General features: G+C 50.6%; 1 protein-coding gene across 2 annotated transcripts; it reads left to right on the plus strand.

Moving 5' to 3' along the window:
* The first annotated feature begins 1,340 nt into the window (after nucleotides 1–1,340).
* On the plus strand, nucleotides 1,341–15,276 carry ADIPOR1 (adiponectin receptor 1). Of its 2 annotated transcripts, none has more exons than XM_082398093.1 (8): nucleotides 1,341–1,494; nucleotides 7,641–7,875; nucleotides 9,606–9,722; nucleotides 10,750–10,921; nucleotides 11,344–11,554; nucleotides 12,551–12,738; nucleotides 13,887–14,080; nucleotides 14,427–15,276. In XM_082398093.1, exons 2-8 carry the CDS (start codon nucleotides 7,735–7,737, stop codon nucleotides 14,553–14,555), a joined length of 1,152 nt encoding a protein of 383 aa, XP_082254219.1. In that variant the 5' UTR covers nucleotides 1,341–1,494; nucleotides 7,641–7,734; the 3' UTR covers nucleotides 14,556–15,276. The 2 variants fall into 2 exon arrangements, with proteins under 2 accessions (XP_082254219.1, XP_082254220.1); XM_082398094.1 differs by having other exon boundaries at nucleotides 11,368–11,554.

Below are 15,276 nucleotides of genomic sequence, written 5' to 3' on the forward strand. Positions count from 1 at the left end.
GCAGAGCCTGAATGTGAAGCTAGGATTGTCTCGATCCAAAGCCAAACCTAGAGCTGGGAATTGTAAGTTGCTTGGATCCTTTGGCAGAGAATGGGGGCATGGGCAATCCAACAAAAGGATCAGCGTGTGCAAAAGCCTGAGGAGCAGAAGAGAAGTTCATATTTGGAGAACCAGGCAAGTTCATTGAGGCCCAAATGCCAGAGGGAAAGTGGAGGAAGATGAGGCCTGGGAGCAGGTGAGAGCCTTGTAACGCCATGCTGAGAAACAAACTCAGTCCTGTGGACAGCACACGTTTCTGAGGGTTTTATACAGCGGGCAGCACATAATAGTTAAGGTTTGTGAAGCATTTACGATTTGCCAAGCATCAAACTAAGAGCCTGCATAACTTATCTCAATCCTGACAAAGAGCCCGTGAAACAGCACTATTTTATTCCTGTTTTTCAGACGAGGTACTTATGATGCGGAGCGTTCGGTAACGTGCTCAAGGTGAGAGCCTGGCCAGGGACAGAAGCCTGGGTCTATGTGACTCCAGAGCCTGCTACGCTTTTAACCAGCACCAGAATTAATCCCACTGCCCTGAACATCCATACAGGATCATTCTAAAGTACCTTCTCTCTGCATCTAGAATACACTGGTCACGTACCAGCCTTGGGAGAAGTGAGAAGTGTCAGTCGCCCAGGCGAGGGCCGCAGCACCCTGCGGTCCCCCTCTGGCCGCAGCGGGAGCCCGGGGCGGAGCAGGGAGTCCCCGAGAAAGACCAGTCAGCGCCGCCGCGCTGTTTCTAGCCAGGAGCCTGCCTGCTTCGTGCCTCGCACACGACGGGCGCTCAGTAAATATTTACGGGAGGGAGGGAGGGGCCATAAGGTTGAAAAAGAGGGATTAAGAAGTGCCCAGCCTAGAGGACAAGATGCAGGGTAGGAAATTCGGCATTCCTTCTCAGGGTTCGGTCTAATTCCCTGAAATTCCTTCTCCGTCACTCGCCCTAGTTTGCAACTTGGGGGCGCGGCCCCCGCGAGGCCTTGCGAGGGGGGAGTTTACGATTGGAGCAGAGCGAGGGGGCGGGGCCCGCGCGCAGGAGGCGGGGCCGAGGGGAGAGGACCTGCGATTGGGACTTGAGGCGCCGCCGAGACGCGGAGGGGGCGAGGGCCGTCCTGAGGGTCGGGGCCCCGCGTGGGGGAGGCGGGGCCGAGGGAGCGGGCCTATGATTGGGACTGAGGAAAGATTGTCGGGCAGGAGGGGGCGGGGCCAGATGGAGGGGAGGGGCCCGCTCGGGGCAGGGCTGAGAAGCCGGCCTGTGATTGGGCCTTGCTGGGGCCAAGGGGGCGGAGCGCCCGTGAGGACGTGACGCTCCCGCGGAGGTGACGCCGTGCGGGTGCGCGCCCCTTCCGGCGCGGGGAGGGCGCAGACGATTCCGGCCGCTCGGCCACAGGCCGTCTCTAACGCCGCGGGATGTAGCGCGGGGTCAGTGGCCCCGAGCAGAGCCCGCCGCCCGCCGTAAGTTTCCCGGGGCTCCGCGGCGAGCGGGTGGGAGGGCAGGGGTAGGCCGGAGCGCGGGGCCCCCTGGGAGCCTCGGCGCGGGCCTGAGGCGGCAGCCGTGGAACCGGCCCGCCCGGGCGTCCCGAGGGCTTCGAGGGCCCCGAGACCCCCGCCCGAAGCCGGCCGCGCCTCCGGCCACTCCGCGTCGGGTGTCCACCTTCGTGGCCCCTCCCTTGCGCGCCGCGTCCCCCGCTGTCAACAGCCGTGGTGGCTGCCGTGCCTCCCAGTCGTCGGGGTGAGACGTCCGGATTCGGGCCCCGACTCGGGCCCGCCAGGCCGGAGCTGAGCCTGGTCCCAGCGCCGCGCGAGGCCAGCGCGGAGGGGCTGCAGGCCTGGGTCGCGGAACCGCCTCCCGGCGGGGAGTACCCGCCTTTGGTGGCCTGAGGAGCTCCAAGGTTCCTAGACCGTGACAGTGCGCCCACCTTGATGGGGGAGAAGGGAACGTTGGTGGACAATCTGCCTTTGTTTAAGGTAGTCCCAAAAGCTGCAATGTGAGTAAAATCTAAAGTACGTTGGGGAAAAACGAAATTTCATTCCCTCAGAAATCTCTCATTGATGCCATCCTATATTTGAGATTTTTGGTCAAGCCTTCGAGTTTTAAGAAAATAGGTATGTTTCTCCTCGGTTTCTGGTGCTACATTGGCGAAAGGGAAACTGACACGGCGAATTTCATTTACATAGTTTCAGGTGTCAGAGGAGCAACAGGAGGCCTACAAAGTACTTAGCTGGATTAACCATAGTTTCCCCCCAGTATGTAGAAGAAAGGCTAGAAAACACAGCAGGGACTATATAGGCCACTGACTTAAATCAAGCGAACGCTATAATGGCTGGTTCTTTTCTGAAATGAAGTGATCGTGGGACCTGTCTCCTGCTTTTCTCTCTTAATAGGGGTTGCGTCACCGGTGATGGAGCAACTGCTGTTCCTTAGGTTTTGTAGCGTCCATACAGGAACTTAGTGCTAGGAACTTAGGCGGGCTGGTGTCAAACAGGTTGCAGCGTCAGGGTGGTAGTTCCCAGCTTGCAGCCACTAAACTTCTTTATCCCAGGAGTAACTTCCGTGTTACCTTATAGTGGTTGATACTTGGGGGATCAGTCTTAAAAACTGCTGTGTTCCCTGTGAGCAACCGTCTTAGGGTAGACCTCCACAAAACTATACCTAATTTCTGAGTAGAATCTAAAAGCATTCAGTGCTCAGTGGCCAAGAAATTACATGATCCCCAGGGGATAAACAGATATTTTAAGCAAACACTTTGCCTGCAAGTAGGAGGGAAACTCAGACAAGGGCGCAGCCTTAACCCAGTAGGCTCCCCATTGCTCATGGATAAAGTGCACCACCGTAGGTAGGCTTTTAGGCTGTCTCCAGTTTCTTAAGTCTGGCCTCGTTTTACCTTTCCAAGACTTCCTTATGGAAGGTGGATTATTCATTGCCCTGGGGACTTTGTTCTTTCAAGCCTGCCTAGGTTCATAGCACTGCCCTTCTGGAATGCCTTGATCGCATCTTTACCTATCAAGATCCTTTTTTAAAGTCTTCCACCGTACCTTTCCGGATTATTCCAGCTAAAATTGAGCTTTTCTTCTGAATTCCTCCAGCACTTTATGGCATTTAGCTTTGTAGTGGTTTTAGTAGAAAACAGAAGTTATTGCCTCCTCTTAAAATAGAGGCCAGCAGCCATGCGAAGGCACTAACTGGTCTCTTTGCCTTCTCTGTAGCCACAGTGCCACGCGTGTTGTGTATGATCAATGGTATTCGCAGATGGATAAAAGACATTTGCACTTCGTTCTCGGCCCAGAAGTTTGTTCTCTATTTCCCTAAGAAATGTCCTTGACTCCTTTACTATAAAGCCAAACGGAAAGTCTTTAACGCTCTTGTCAGTTTCCCTTTCGCCAATGTAGCACCAGAAACCGAGGAGAAACATACCTATTTTCTTAAAGCTCGAAGGCTTGACCAAAAATCTCAAATATAGGATGGCATCAATGAGAGATTTCTGAGGGAATGAAATTTCGTTTTTCCCCAACGTACTTTAGATTTTACTCACATTGCAGCTTTTGGGACTACCTTAAACAAAGGCAGATTGTCCACCAACGTTCCCTTCTCCCCCATCAAGGTGGGCGCACTGTCACGGTCTAGGAACCTTGGAGCTCCTCAGGCCACCAAAGGCGGGTACTCCCCGCCGGGAGGCGGTTCCGCGACCCAGGCCTGCAGCCCCTCCGCGCTGGCCTCGCGCGGCGTTGGGACCAGGCTCAGCTCCCGCCTGGCGGGCCCGAGTCGGAGCCCGAATCCGGACGTCTCACCCCGACGACTGGGAGGCACGGCAGCCACCACGGCTGTTGACAGCGGGGGACGCGGCTGTCCCATCTACTTGTGATCATGCTGGTGAACTAAACAGTCATCTTTAAATCCAGAAGCTTTATTAATACTGGTGGGGGATTTTCTGGTGCTGGTACTCATCAAAGTTGTTACATTTTGTCCTTAATGTCCATTTGTCCCTCATGGCACCCACTGGACTTTGTTCCTCTCTCCGTACTCAAAGTTGATTCCCTTTACCTGCTCAGAAATGTTGGGGACGTGATTAACGTTTATAAAGTTTTAGCTATCTTGGATTGAAGAGATCCTTGAAAGTGCCCTCTAGGCAAACTGGTTCCAAGTGATTGGCTTTTAGACATGCACCTAGTTTGCTTTTGTTTCATCGGGGCTTTCACAATATAAAGTTCTCACTATAATGTGTAACTATAGTGGACATATATGTGTAATTTACTTAAAAGCCATGTATTAAAAACAAGGACTGGTACGAAACACCTTCATATTCCTGTATACTTTACTTTTTTTCTTTCTGTCATGGCATTTGAAAAGCTTACCTGTCTCTGGGATCAAAAAAAAACAGACCCCTTCTGTTGGGATAGCTTTATCTGGAGAAGAGCTACAAAGAAAGTTACATTGTGATTTTTCACTGCAGACTCTTAAGTCAGTGACACTGTGATCAAATAGGAAAGCTGAGGCTCCCTTACTGCAATTTGATAGTTTTCAAACATAAGCCTTTGCCTTGACTCATTTCCCCCCAGCAGTGCTGTGAAACCACCTTCCCTGAGAAAGAGAAGCAGGTAGAGGAGAAGATGGCTGTGTTGTCTTTACTGCTAGGCTAGTCTTGCTTTAGAACAATGAGAGTCACGTAGGCGTAAGATGCAGCTTACCCATGGAACCTCTGAGGGCCCAGGGACCCCAGATTAAAAACTCCTAGAAGAAGTTTTGTGCCTTTGACTCCAGGGAAGGAATGTGCTATAGCCTGGAAAACTTGGGAACTGGTTCACAAAATAAATGTCTCCAAAAGTGTGAGAGAAATAAACTCACCAGCAAATGCTGGCAGTTAAGAATCACTCCTTTCCCTAGTTTGGCACCAGATAATCTTATTTATAGGAACACAAGCACCTCCCTGCCTCCACAGCTTTATTCTCTAATGTCATAGGTTTATCCAGTTGGAAAGCTTAGTGGTAAAGATTTATCAGCTTGAATTGAAGAAATCCCATCAAAAATGCACTCAGTGGAGTCTGGCCCAATTATAATTGCTATATTGGGTGTGGCGAGTTTGAGGGAAAATGTGTTTCCTCTAAAATAGGTAAGGATAGGAAAGCTAGTAGAAAGCTGAAGTACATTCGGCTCTCCTGAGGGCTCCCAGAGTCAGTCTTAACATTTTAGGGACTGAGGCTGGTGTTATATAGTAGAAACTGAAATGCTTGCTTGCAGTAATTCCCAGCTGTTTGTGAGTGGTCCACGCTGTCAAGTTATATTTTCAGGTCCTAGCGTTATTGGCTTTTCTTTCTTGCCAGACCTCCGACCCCTCTCTCTCCCTTTCCCTGTGTTGCTACAGTTTAGAAGACCCAGCTGAACAGTGGACTTTGCTCACTATGGTGACATGACAGCACTCAAAGTAACTGAACTTAGTGTGTGGCCATCCTAGTTTAGGGGTCCTCCGTCCACTGTCCTCCTGGAGCAGTGCAATTGTATCACTGGTTTTGTACATATCACAGATTATCTTATGCCATCTGATTACAGGCTCTTTCAAGACAATGACTTAACTTGTTCAACTTTGTATTTTGCACAGTACCTTAAAGTGCCTTAGGGTGCTGGCACTAAATACATTTGATAAGTATTCAGTGAATGTGTTGGCTTACTCTGGGGAGAGGGACAGGAGAAAGCCCTACAAGCACAAGTCCATAAACCCTTAGCTAGCAACAGAAGCTAATAGGTCATATGCTTCTTGCTGGAATGCTGCCTCATTCATTCATTCATTCATTCATTTTGAAATACGTGTTCTGACCAAAATCAGGGATATGTATAAATTTGTGATCTATGTAGTGTTGTATCCCAGAACCTGAGAATATCTATATCTATATCTGTATATCTGTTTTAAGCCCTAGTGGCCACCCCTCAAATACTGGCAGCAGTATTCTAGAATAGCTGAGTATATTCCCCTTTTCAGACTTCTCCAAGACGCCCAAAGCTATTTATGTTTTCACCCCAGTATAAATTATTTCTTATTTAAGCTGTTTATTCAGTAGTACTTCACTTTGAGGAAATATGTTTTGTGGTCAGCTTATTGAGAAAGATTTCCCAATGTTTCTGCTTACATGGGTTGCCTATCTCTTGAGGTTTCAGAGGCCTCCAATTTCCTGTTCTCCTTGGGCTCAGTTGTTGGCTATGACTGTGGGCTGGCATCTGTCTTGTCAGAGTCTTGCACATTTGGAGGAAGAGGAACTGCCCGTGTGTTGACACTGTAGACAGGTCTGCGTGCACTGAGTTATGGGCGTCTGTTCTCTTGAACCAGCTCTGCCAGTAGCTTTCAGCTGTGCTTGTGTGTTGAGCGTAGCATGACTGTTTTGAAACTTGAGGATTGCCCTCACCTGACTGCATATATCCCATGATAATCCCTGAGAAAGAATTGAGATCACCGTTGGGTAAACAAAGAACTGGTACAAGATGCCAAAGATGGATGTCTGGTGAACAGCCACGGGGGACGGACACGGTGCCTTGCTCGGGAGCAGGGCTGTGTTGACTGCCCATAGGCGAGCTGTGGGTTCCCCGAGCTTCCGCTTCCTCCCCGTCATGCAGCTCACTCCGTGTGCAGGTGTCGCCTGGCCCTCTTTGCATTGCCCTGTGGTTATCGGGGCTCAGGTGACCAGTGCAAGAAAATGTGAATATTCTGGCTCCTCTTGCTGCAAGCGGTAAACGCCTTTGTTGCGGGGGTGGAAATCTTGAGGCACTTTTCCCCTCCTTTCCGTATTGCCTTCATCTCCCTGGGGCCTGATTAAAGACTACTTCCTTACAGGATCTCTGTGCCTGTCTCGGGTCTCTGAAAAGCTCGTTTGAGTGGGGCGTAGGTCATGAGCCATGGTTGCTGGGACAGCTTGCTGAGCCGGTTGTTTGGTGGCGGAGGGCAAGGCTGGGCTGCCTCCTGCCTTCAGCCTCCCGCGTCCAGGCAAGTTATTGCTGCTGTAAGGAGCGGCTGTGAGGAAAGCTTGCTGTCCAGGTGTTGAACCCAGGCTGTGATCCTATAATAGAAGTAGTAGACCTGGCAGAGAAATTAACCACTGGGCACCTAGCCCACAGCCAAGTTCCTTTTGTGTGCAAGGCACACGTGTCAGAGCGTTTGTAGGTAAAGCCCACTGAGTTCACTCGGCAGTTAGTTCACGTCTAAGCCTGGGTGGCCTCGTAGTAATTACAGCCAGGTGTCGGCTTCCTCGTTTTGCTCCTCAGTCTCAGAGCCAGGACTTCCCAGGGCAGACTAGCTCTGGGAATGGTGGGCTAAACTCGGCTCTGTACATGTGGGAGGGACTTGCGGGTGGGTAGCTGTTTTTCTGTGGTGACAGTTTGGTGCAAAAAACAAATCCTTTGAAGGCAAGCAACTAGGTTTTCAGCCTTATCTTTAAGATTAGTGAGGTTCCAAGTAAAGGGTGATAGTTAAGAGGAGAACAAAAGCGCTTAACTGGCCTCTAGGACTGGAGAGGCTGTTAGTTGAGGGGCTGTGTCTTAGTCCCTGTGTATTGACTCTAGAAATGAGATGTAAGAGGAATAAATTGTCGACACCCTTTGTGTTTGTGTTTGCTTTCAGTGTCTTCCATCACAGGGAACTCTCTGCCCCCTGGGGCCGAGAGACCCCACCCTTTCCCCAAGCTGAAGCCGCAGAGCATTGAGGTACCAGCCAGATGTCTTCTCACAAAGGACCTGTGGTGGCCCAGGGCAGTGGGGCTCCTGCCGGGAACAGGGAGGCTGACACAGTGGAGCTGGCTGAGCTGGGCCCCCTGCTAGAGGAGCAGGGCAAGCGGGGCGTCGCCAGCCCGACCAAAGTAAGTTGTCCCCCCAGGGCCTGCCCCTCCCCTTAGGCCTATCGGTCTCCTCCGTTTCTTAAGGTCTCGACTGTCTCCCCAAGGGACTCTCTCTACCCCAGTCCTCATCACCTGTAGTGTAACTCTTTTTATCTGTTTTTCCCACTGTAAGCGGTTGCTTATACCCCAGTGCTTAGCACAAGACCTGAAATCCTGCAAGTGGTCAGCGCCTGTCTGTGCTTGAAGGAAGGAAGCAGTCAGGCAAGATTAGGCTGGGCTTCATATAATGAACAAACAAAAACCCCTGTAGCGAGTGAAGTAAGCCAGAAAGAGAAAAACAAATACCATATGCTAACACATGTATATGGAACCTAAAAAAAATGGTTCTGAAGAACCTAGGGTTAGGACAGGAATAAAGACCCAGACGTAGAGAATGGACTTGAGGACACGGGGAGGGGGAAGGGTAAGCTGGGACAAAGTGAGAGAGTGGCATGGACACATATACACTACCAAATGTAAAACAGATAGCTAGCTAGTGGGAAGCAGCTGCATAGCACAGGGAGATCAGCTGGGTGCTTTGTGACCACCTAGAGGGGTGGGATAGGGAGAGTGGGAGGGAGACGCAAGAGGGAGGGGATATGGGGATATATGTTTACGTATACCTGATTCACTTTGTTATACAGCAGCAACTAACACAACAGTGTAAAGCAGTTATACTCCAATAAAGATGTTTAAAAAAAAAACAAACCTGTAGCTTTGACAAGGTAGAAGTCTCTCACGTAGAAGAATTCTGGAAGTAGCCGCTCCAGGCTGGTGTGGACGCTGCACCCCGGGCAGGCACCTGTCCTGCTCTTCCATCTCATTCTTAATGTGTCGCCGAGGGGCGGGGCTGGGGGTGGGGGAGAAGGGCCCACCCTTCCTGAAAGCACCTGGCAGTACGTCATGCACATCGATGTGGTCTTTTCGTTTTGCCTGAGCAAAATTGCAGTAGCATTGCCACCCTGAGTGAAACCAAGGACTCCGTTACGGAGGGGGAGAGAGAGAATGGGGGGAGAGGGGGTCTATATCAGCGTGTGTCACGAAATCTAAGAGGAAGCGTCACAGGAGAAAGAACAGCCGGGAGGAGGAGCTGCCGTCCGCCTGCATGGCTCGGAGCCTCTCTCCCTGGGAGGCGAGGGCTGTCGGACTGCACACTGTGTGTCAGGCCTCCGTACAGCACAGGAGGGCCTGCAGCTTCTTTCGCGGAACCACTTCGGAGGCCCTGCTCCTCCTGGGAGCTGCTGTGGATGCGGAGTTTCGGTCGCGGTGGCGTCCCCAGAGCCAGTGAACAGAGAACTGAAGAGATTTAAATTGTTAGGGGAATCTCTGAAACTCTGCCTTTTTCATTCTTTTGAGAATTCAGTGATCTGGGAGAGAGAAATAGTCGGGAAATTGGGGCAAGTTAAGAACCGCTGTCTTAGCGATAAGGGTGGGCCGTTTGGACTTACAGAGCATGTAGGCCTGGTGCGCTAGTCCCGTGTGCCTCGGGTGCCAGTGTCCATCCGTCTGTCCCCCGTGTGCTGCGTTGGGCTTTCGCTCCAGCATTTACAGAGTTGTAAACTAGTGCACTGTCATGCTGTAGGAGAAAAGGCCACAAGGCCTGCGTGTGGGAGAGAGGCTGGGCAGAGGGCAGTGAGTTGGGGTTTCTCTGGATCGCTCACTCTGGACTAGGGAACTCCTGGGGTGGGTGTGTGTTTCCTTCGTTCCTGCAGGCCGAAGAAGAGCAGGCATGCCCAGTGCCTCAGGAAGAGGAGGAGGAGGTGCGGGTGCTGACACTGCCCCTGCAAGCCCACCATGCCATGGAGAAGATGGAGGAGTTTGTGTATAAGGTCCTGTCCTGGAGGGGGGCGGGCAGGCTCACCTGGGCTCCCCCCACGCGGCAGGCACGCACTGGGGGGAAGAGCTTTCACTCCTGTGCGTGGGCTTGGTTTTCTTTACGGTGAAGTAAATCAAGGGGAATCTGGCTAAATTTTTACTGCCTACTGTGTTGGCGTTGCTCAAAATATATTCTAAAACAGGAGTTCTTAACTATTTTTGCTATCAGTCCCTTTGGCAGTCATCAAAATATTAGAATGTGATATAGTAACACGGGCACCTTTATTAATACGTTAAATATGCATAACAAGCTATAATGCATTTTATTAGAATTTATAATTTCTAAGTGGTAATGAGTAGAAACAATATTTTGATATCTGCAAAACTAGTGTATGAAAATATCTGTGATTTCTGTTGGTGACAGAGTCACAAATTCTAATACTAGGCTTGCTCACACTTACAACTGAGGGAAATGTTAAATTTAGTTAGAAGTGATTGAAAATAAAAATTTTTTTTCCATCCAAATTTCCAACACTGTCCATTGTCCATACGTCCCAGGTTAAGAAGCCCTGCTCTGAAAAGTCATAGGCTCAACCCAGTGAGAACTTAGCATCTAAAGGGGGGAAAGGATGGACAGGCGGCCACCAGAGTCTCCGGGGGCAGAGGGGCAGAGGGGTAAATGTATATTTTTAAAACCATATATATAATTTCCATTTCCTTGTTTTCATTCACTACATCCACTGAATTTTAAAACTCAAGTAGCTGAAAGGAGGTCCTGCCGTATTCTCTTTAAAGACTGAGAAACACTTATCTACTTACCTAAGCATGTCCAGGTGAACTATCATGACACAAGAACAAAGCCAGTAACGAGCCGTTGGTCCTGGGGTAGCCTCGCTCGTGCTGTGTCTTGGCTTCTCTGGCCCCAGGCTGGCCCCGCCGTTCCCCGGGCCCCTCTGGAGCCGGGCTGATGCTCTCCTTCACCCCTTGTCCCTGGGGAGGCTCGCGTCCTCCGGGCCCGGCTGAGAGAGTGTGTGGTTCCAGGTCTGGGAGGGGCGCTGGAGGGTCATCCCATACGACGTGCTCCCCGACTGGCTGAAGGACAACGACTACCTGCTGCACGGCCACAGGCCGCCCATGCCCTCCTTCCGGGCCTGCTTCAGGAGCATCTTCCGCATCCACACGGAGACCGGCAACATCTGGACCCACCTGCTTGGTGAGTGGTCTGCGTGGAAAAGCAGACTTTTGTCTCCTTAAATGCCCAGGACTTGTATAGCCTTTGTCCATGGGAAAGAAAAAGAACGTGTTGTGACAGTTTGACAGCTGGCGTCGTGCCTTTAAACTACCAGTGAGCTTGCTGGGCCCTTCATCACTGGTCTGTAAGACGGGGGTGGGGGGGCCTAGAAGCGGGAGGAGGCGACGTCCTCTGTGGTCAGAACCGTCCCCGGTGCACGCAGCTCCTCCCACTTCATAATCCCCGTGGTAGAAACAAAATGCCAGCATTTCAGAGGATGCTCTTTCTGTCTGGGTTTGTGTGACTGGTGCCGTTTTCTCCGGAAGTTGTCGACCGCGGTGCCCACAGCTCAACCTGTGGCTTTAGTGCTGGTTTAAATCATCACACGTTCCCTTTTTCCTCAGGCTTCTTTTCTCTCCGTCCTGTAGGTTTTGTGCTGTTTCTCTTTCTGGGAATCCTGACCATGCTCAGACCAAACATGTACTTCATGGCCCCCCTTCAGGAGAAGGTGGTGTTCGGGATGTTCTTCTTGGGCGCGGTGCTCTGCCTCAGCTTCTCCTGGCTCTTCCACACCGTCTACTGTCACTCAGAGAAGGTCTCTCGGACCTTTTCCAAGTGAGTGAGAAGAACATCGGTAGGGAACGACCATGCACTGTTGTCACACCTTGTGATCCAGGTGCTGGCAGGTCCTGGAAACTCCAGCAACTCCTAAAGATTCCCTGATGTGCCAGAGGAAGGGCTTTCTGTTTTGCGGGTATAAAAGGATCAGGAAGCTTTTCTCTTAAATCCTTCATGAAAAGTTTCACTGCAGCCTCCTCGACAGATGGAGTCCAGTTGTGGGTATATTTTCTGCCTGTGCAGTGCTGCCCTTTGTGAAACTTGGGGTACCAGTGGGCTGCTCTCTAGGACTGAGTACCCAGTCCTGTCCTAGCTTCCCGGTGGCCCAAGCCGTTGGGGACGTGGCAAAGTTTCTGTGCTCCGTCCTGCTGGTGCTCCGACCCACCAGTCCAGTAAAGCTTACCTTTGCTGCCCGCATATTGCTGGAAGCCCCAGATGTCCATCCTCTAAGGCTCTCCTTATTCCCCAGTTCTGAGCCTGGAGTTCTGTTTGTTTGCTTGTTTTTGTTGTTGTTGTTGGTTTTGGAGGTGATGGTGAGTTATTTTCTTTTTCTCAGTAACACCAGTAACAAGAAAACATTTTTATCTTTAAAAAGTCGACTAAAACAGAACAGTACACCTTAAATACTCCCAATTTAAGGGTTTTGTTTTTAGAACTCAACCTGTCAGAACTGGGGAATACTCAGAGCCCTTCCTGCGTGGAAGCTGGGGCTGGCTGGATTGTGATGGAATTCCTGAATTTAAGTATCCATGAGGGGGATGTAGCTGCTCACAACCAGGGGAAAGGGATGCAGTTCAGACTTTGCCACTGCAAAATAGAAGTGCTTGACCTCATGGGATTTTGATTCAGGATATAGGATAGATCGCGTGGGAAGTGAGGGGCGTGGGGTGGTCACATCTGAGAGCAGCTGGAGAACAGAAAGAACCAGTTTAACAAGCCCTAAGAGTTCTTCACTTCTCCCACTGATCCGTTTCATTTTGTGGCTCTTTTTAGACTGGATTATTCAGGGATTGCCCTGCTGATTATGGGGAGCTTTGTTCCCTGGCTCTATTACTCCTTCTACTGCTCCCCACAGCCACGGCTCATCTACCTCTCCATCGTCTGTGTCCTGGGCATCTCTGCCATCATTGTGGCACAGTGGGACCGGTTTGCCACTCCTAAGCACCGGCAGACAAGAGCAGGTGGGTCAGAAGACAGAGCACAATACTTCATAGGTATTTGGACCTTGAGGCCAAGGGGGTCAACCCTGGGCCCCCATCCAGACCCTGATCTGTGTGTAGAACTTTCAAAACTGCGTGCATTTTCAAAGCTCAGTTCTCCCCCAAGTTTCATACTGTTTCAGTAAAATGTTAATGGGACAGATAATTACCAACCTGGTCAATGAGCTACAAGTGTAGAAATGACTGCTCTTATATTTGGTTTGAGGAAGTTAAAAAATGTACAAAGCAGTCATTTTAGTGACCTGAGGGTCACTGAGCTCAGTCCTGAGCTCAAACCAAGGGGCTAAAATTAAACCACCCAAAGTTATTTTACTAAGGAAATGGAAGGCTTGGCTTGGTAAATAAAAATACCTTGGGCATAAACACTGTTACCAAGTAACGCGATAGCTGTGAGCATAAACATCTTCCTGTTGTCTCATCCAGACTCGAGCTTTATTACTCGCAGCAGCACATCAATTAGCACTAGTCTTCGGTCCCTTTAGACTTAACATCTGCTGTGTTTTAACCTTCATTTAAAAGAATTAAGTACTCATCAGGTGCCAACCATGTGCCAGACTGATGCTTTACCAAGGCCGTCTGCAGAAATGGAGAGGCGGTCCCTGCCCTGCGGTTGCGTGTAGGGCGGTGGTGTTGAGCCGGCACCCACCCGTTCTGTCCGTCCCTTTACTTACTTTGTGTCCAGAGGCCACTGACGACTTGTAATCTGGGTCTGTCTGTCTCCTCAGGAGGTCAGGGTCCTGATCTTAATGGGAAACCTGTCTTGCTCCTCCCTGGCTGGCAAACCACCTGAGGCCTCACCATGTCGGTTCTGTACCCAAGGCAGCCATCAGGAGGTTCTGACCTACATGGTCGCCTAGGCTGCTTCACGGATAATAAAGAACGTGAGACGTTCGTTCTTGGCGCTCCTTAGGAGGGAATAGCTCTATCAGCATCTACACAGCCTTCTTCCCATTCTGAATGTTAAAGAAATACCTGCTGAGTGTTCTCCACCTTGCGCTAAGTTTCCTGAACACGTACCGTTCACCAGAGAGAGCTCAGCAGAGTGAGACAGCAGTACCTTCCAGGCAGCACTGCTTCCGTGCCGGACGCTCTGTGTCTGCTTTGCTCAGGGGTGTTCCTGGGGCTTGGCTTGAGCGGCGTCGTGCCCACCATGCACTTCACAATCGCGGAGGGCTTTGTCAAGGCCACCACGGTGGGCCAGATGGGCTGGTTCTTCCTCATGGCTGTGATGTACATCACCGGAGCCGGCCTTTATGCCGCGCGGATTCCTGAGCGCTTCTTCCCTGGAAAATTCGACATATGGGTAAGAAACGACGCTTCAGCGGGGCCTGTGGTGGTGAGACCGGCCCACAGGTAGAGCTCGGAGTCAGAGGCAGCGAGAGACATGGGTCAGGTAGTGTCTGGGGTTGCACACGAGTTCCTACATGCATGTCCATGCGTGTAGGTGGGAGAATGGCGGGGAGGGGAGTGACCAATAGTAACATTTTGGCATATCCCTGACAGGGCTTAAAAATTTTTTTTCTCCAACAAATTTATCACTTTTATGATGTAAAAAATTTTAGGGAGGAACGAGGAGAGGCGAGTGCCTTCTCCACTTCCTCCAGCCTTCCCTGCCGTCACCCTGAGGCCCCTCTCTTGTGTCCCTGCAGTTCCAGTCTCATCAGATCTTCCACGTCCTGGTGGTGGCAGCCGCCTTCGTCCACTTCTACGGGGTCTCCAACCTTCAGGAGTTCCGATACGGCCTGGAAGGAGGCTGTACTGACGACTCCCTCCTCTGAGCCACCCCCCAAGGGCACAGCAGGAACTTCCCAAGTGCTTTTAAAATAACTTCTTTGCTGAAGTGAGAGGAAGAGTCTGAGTTGTCTTGTTTCTAGAAGAAACCTCTTAGAGAATTCAGTACCAACCGAGCTTCAGCCCACTTCACACTCACTGGGCAATAAACTCTCCATTCCCTCGCTGAGAGCAGTGGGGATGGGCAGACGTGGCCGCGCCCCCCTCGGTAAGGCAACTACTGTTCCCTCACAGAGACGGGGCTTTGAAGCTCATGTTGAGATTTTACCCCTCCTCCAACCATTCTGGGGAAAAATGATGGACTGGGACTTTTCAGAAATTCTGTTTCTGGAAGAAACTGTCCCTCCCTCACCCCCGTCTTGACTTTGTAACCTGGCTTATAACAGGCCATCCGTTTTTGTAGCACACTTTTGAAAAACAGTTATAACCTCGTCCATCTTTCTAGGGCCTGGACCTGCTCACACAGCAGGAAGAGCAAAGCCACCAACTTTTACACAGCCGGCTAATCATGGAAGTGTGTCCAGGCTTCAAATAACTTGAGTTTTAATGTTTTCTTGGCAGAGTAATGTAAAATTAAAGTGGGGAAAGATATTTAATATTTAATACTAAGCTTTAAAAAGAAACCTGCTATCATTGCTATGTATCTTGATGCAAAGACTATGATGATAATAAAAGAGTACAGAAGACACTTGGCATTCAAAGATTTAA

Source organism: Balaenoptera borealis (genome assembly GCF_965194805.1).
Source record: "Balaenoptera borealis genome assembly, chromosome: 1".
NCBI classification, from domain to species: Eukaryota; Metazoa; Chordata; class Mammalia; order Artiodactyla; family Balaenopteridae; genus Balaenoptera; species Balaenoptera borealis.